Below are 2,058 nucleotides of genomic sequence, written 5' to 3' on the forward strand. Positions count from 1 at the left end.
TATTATGAAAATTTCCAAATATTCAGAAAAGATGTCAAGTAATGCAATAAATACCACCTAGACTCGATAGCTAATATTTTGTTATGATTGTTCCACCTACCTCCCTATCATACCTATTTTCATGTGTGTGTTGTGCATATGTTTTCTCAACTATTTTAAGTCACAGCATCATGACTCTTTTACCCCTAAATATTTCCATCTCCTAAGACCATGGCAATCCACAACATGATTATCACACCTAAGAAAATCAACAAAGATTTCATAACATTGAATATACAAATCCAGCTTTTTTATTTGTCCTAAGAAAGCCTTTTAAAACTTTCTTAACCAATATCCAATCCAGATCCGTGCACTATATGTTTTTGTCATTGTACCATCTTTTAACCTATACCTCTCCTCCCCCAATTCACATATTTTTATGACTTTGACTTTGGGTAGAGTCCACTTGTTTGGGGGAAAGACCTCCATTCTGGATTTGCCTAATTGCTGCCCTATGTTGTCATTGGGCTTTTTTCTCTGTCTCAGGTATTTTCTGTGAACCAGAATTTGGGCCTAAATGAGACTGAGGTTATATTAGATTCTAGTTCATTCAAATTATGTTCATATTTTATGTTTTTGGCAAGGATCCCTTAGAGACGATTCTCTGTACTTCATAGAGCACCACATGAGGAAGTGAATAACATGAGAGTGTCCTATCAGTGAAGAGAAATGTATCCCTTGGTAAAGGTGGTGGCAGCTGGTCACACGTTTTTGGGTGAAGGTACACTTTTCCCTCCTTTTTTAATTTTTTTAATTAATGTTTTATTTCAAAATACTAAGGGAGTACATATGTTTTTGGTTATATGGATCACTTTTTTTGTTGTTGTTGGAGTGAAGATGGTTTTTTATTTTTTTTATTTTTTTTATTATTAAATCATAGCTGTGTACATTAATGGGATCATGGGGCACCATACACTGGTTTTATAGACCCTTTGACGTATTTTCTTTCTTTCTTTTTTTTTTTTTTGCCCACAATCAAAACTTTATTGAAAAATTGACATCAAAATAGGAGATTGCTGTTGTATTCCTTATAAAACCAAATTTCATTCTCTTGGTAGATTAACTAGAATTACTGAACTTATGATAAGGCTTCCTGTGAGATAACACAAATTCAGAAAGTTGTGTAGATCATTAATGTTGCTTTCTTCTAAATGAACACCCTTCTGTAAGTCTGGCCTTTCCTCCTGTAGGTTGGCACAAGACTGTTGAACAACCCACACAAAGAACCACTGTCTGAGCATGGCTGAAAACTGTGGTAATCTTGTAGCAACCCGGACATTTTACATCCATAAAATAAGAGTTTGGACTTTGAACTAGCCGTTTCTTTTTATGTTTTTTCTTTTCCTCTTCCAAGGACGGATGTAGTAAATCTCTTGCCAAAGGCATCTTGATCGCTCCCCAAGGCCAGATGGTCCGCACCTCTCAAAAGACACTACTGGCCCATTTGACATATTTTCATCACACTGGTTAACATAGCATTCCTGGTTTTTTCTTAGTTATTGTGTTAAGACATTTATATTCTACATTTACTAAGTTTCACATGTACCCTTGTAAGATGCACTGCAGGTGTAATCCCACCAATCACCCTCCCTTCACCCATCCTCCCCCCTCCCTCCCCTCCCTTTCCACTTCCCCCTATTCTTAGGTTATAACTGGGTTATAGCTTTCATATGAAAGCCATAAATTTGTTTCATAGTAGGGTTGAGTAGATTGGATACTTTTTCTTCCATTCTTGGTGCCTGTAGTTCAGCGGCTAGGGTGCCAGTCACATACACTGGAGCTGGCGGGTTTGAACCTAGCTTTGTAATGCTTGAGTACTGCCTATAAGTGTGCCTGTCCCTCAAATAATGTTCATTGTACCCATTACGTAGGTTTTCTCTCTTGCCCTACCCACCCCACTGATTTTTACTGAGTTTTACTTCCCTCTGTGTACATGTGTGTTCATCAGTTAGTTCCAGTTTAATGATGAGTATGTTTAAGTGTTTTTCCATTCTTTAGATACTTCACTTGGGATAATGG

General features: G+C 37.1%; 1 protein-coding gene across 1 annotated transcript; it reads right to left on the minus strand.

The window, feature by feature from the left end:
• Nucleotides 1-992: 992 nt before the first annotated feature.
• LOC128562350 (40S ribosomal protein S27-like) lies at nucleotides 993-1,473 on the minus strand. The gene has a single exon (XM_053557219.1). It carries the CDS (start codon nucleotides 1,423-1,425, stop codon nucleotides 1,171-1,173), a length of 255 nt encoding a protein of 84 aa, XP_053413194.1. The 5' UTR covers nucleotides 1,426-1,473; the 3' UTR covers nucleotides 993-1,170.
• Between the last annotated feature and the right edge of the window lie 585 nt (nucleotides 1,474-2,058).

The sequence above is a fragment of the Nycticebus coucang genome, chromosome 12 (assembly GCF_027406575.1).
Source record: "Nycticebus coucang isolate mNycCou1 chromosome 12, mNycCou1.pri, whole genome shotgun sequence".
Lineage (NCBI taxonomy): Eukaryota > Metazoa > Chordata > Mammalia > Primates > Lorisidae > Nycticebus > Nycticebus coucang.

Excerpts from the sequence above, each read along its gene's own strand:
- LOC128562350 (XM_053557219.1), bottom strand. The coding sequence starts at position 1,425 with ATGCCTTTGGCAAGAGATTTACTACATCCGTCCTTGGAAGAGGAAAAG.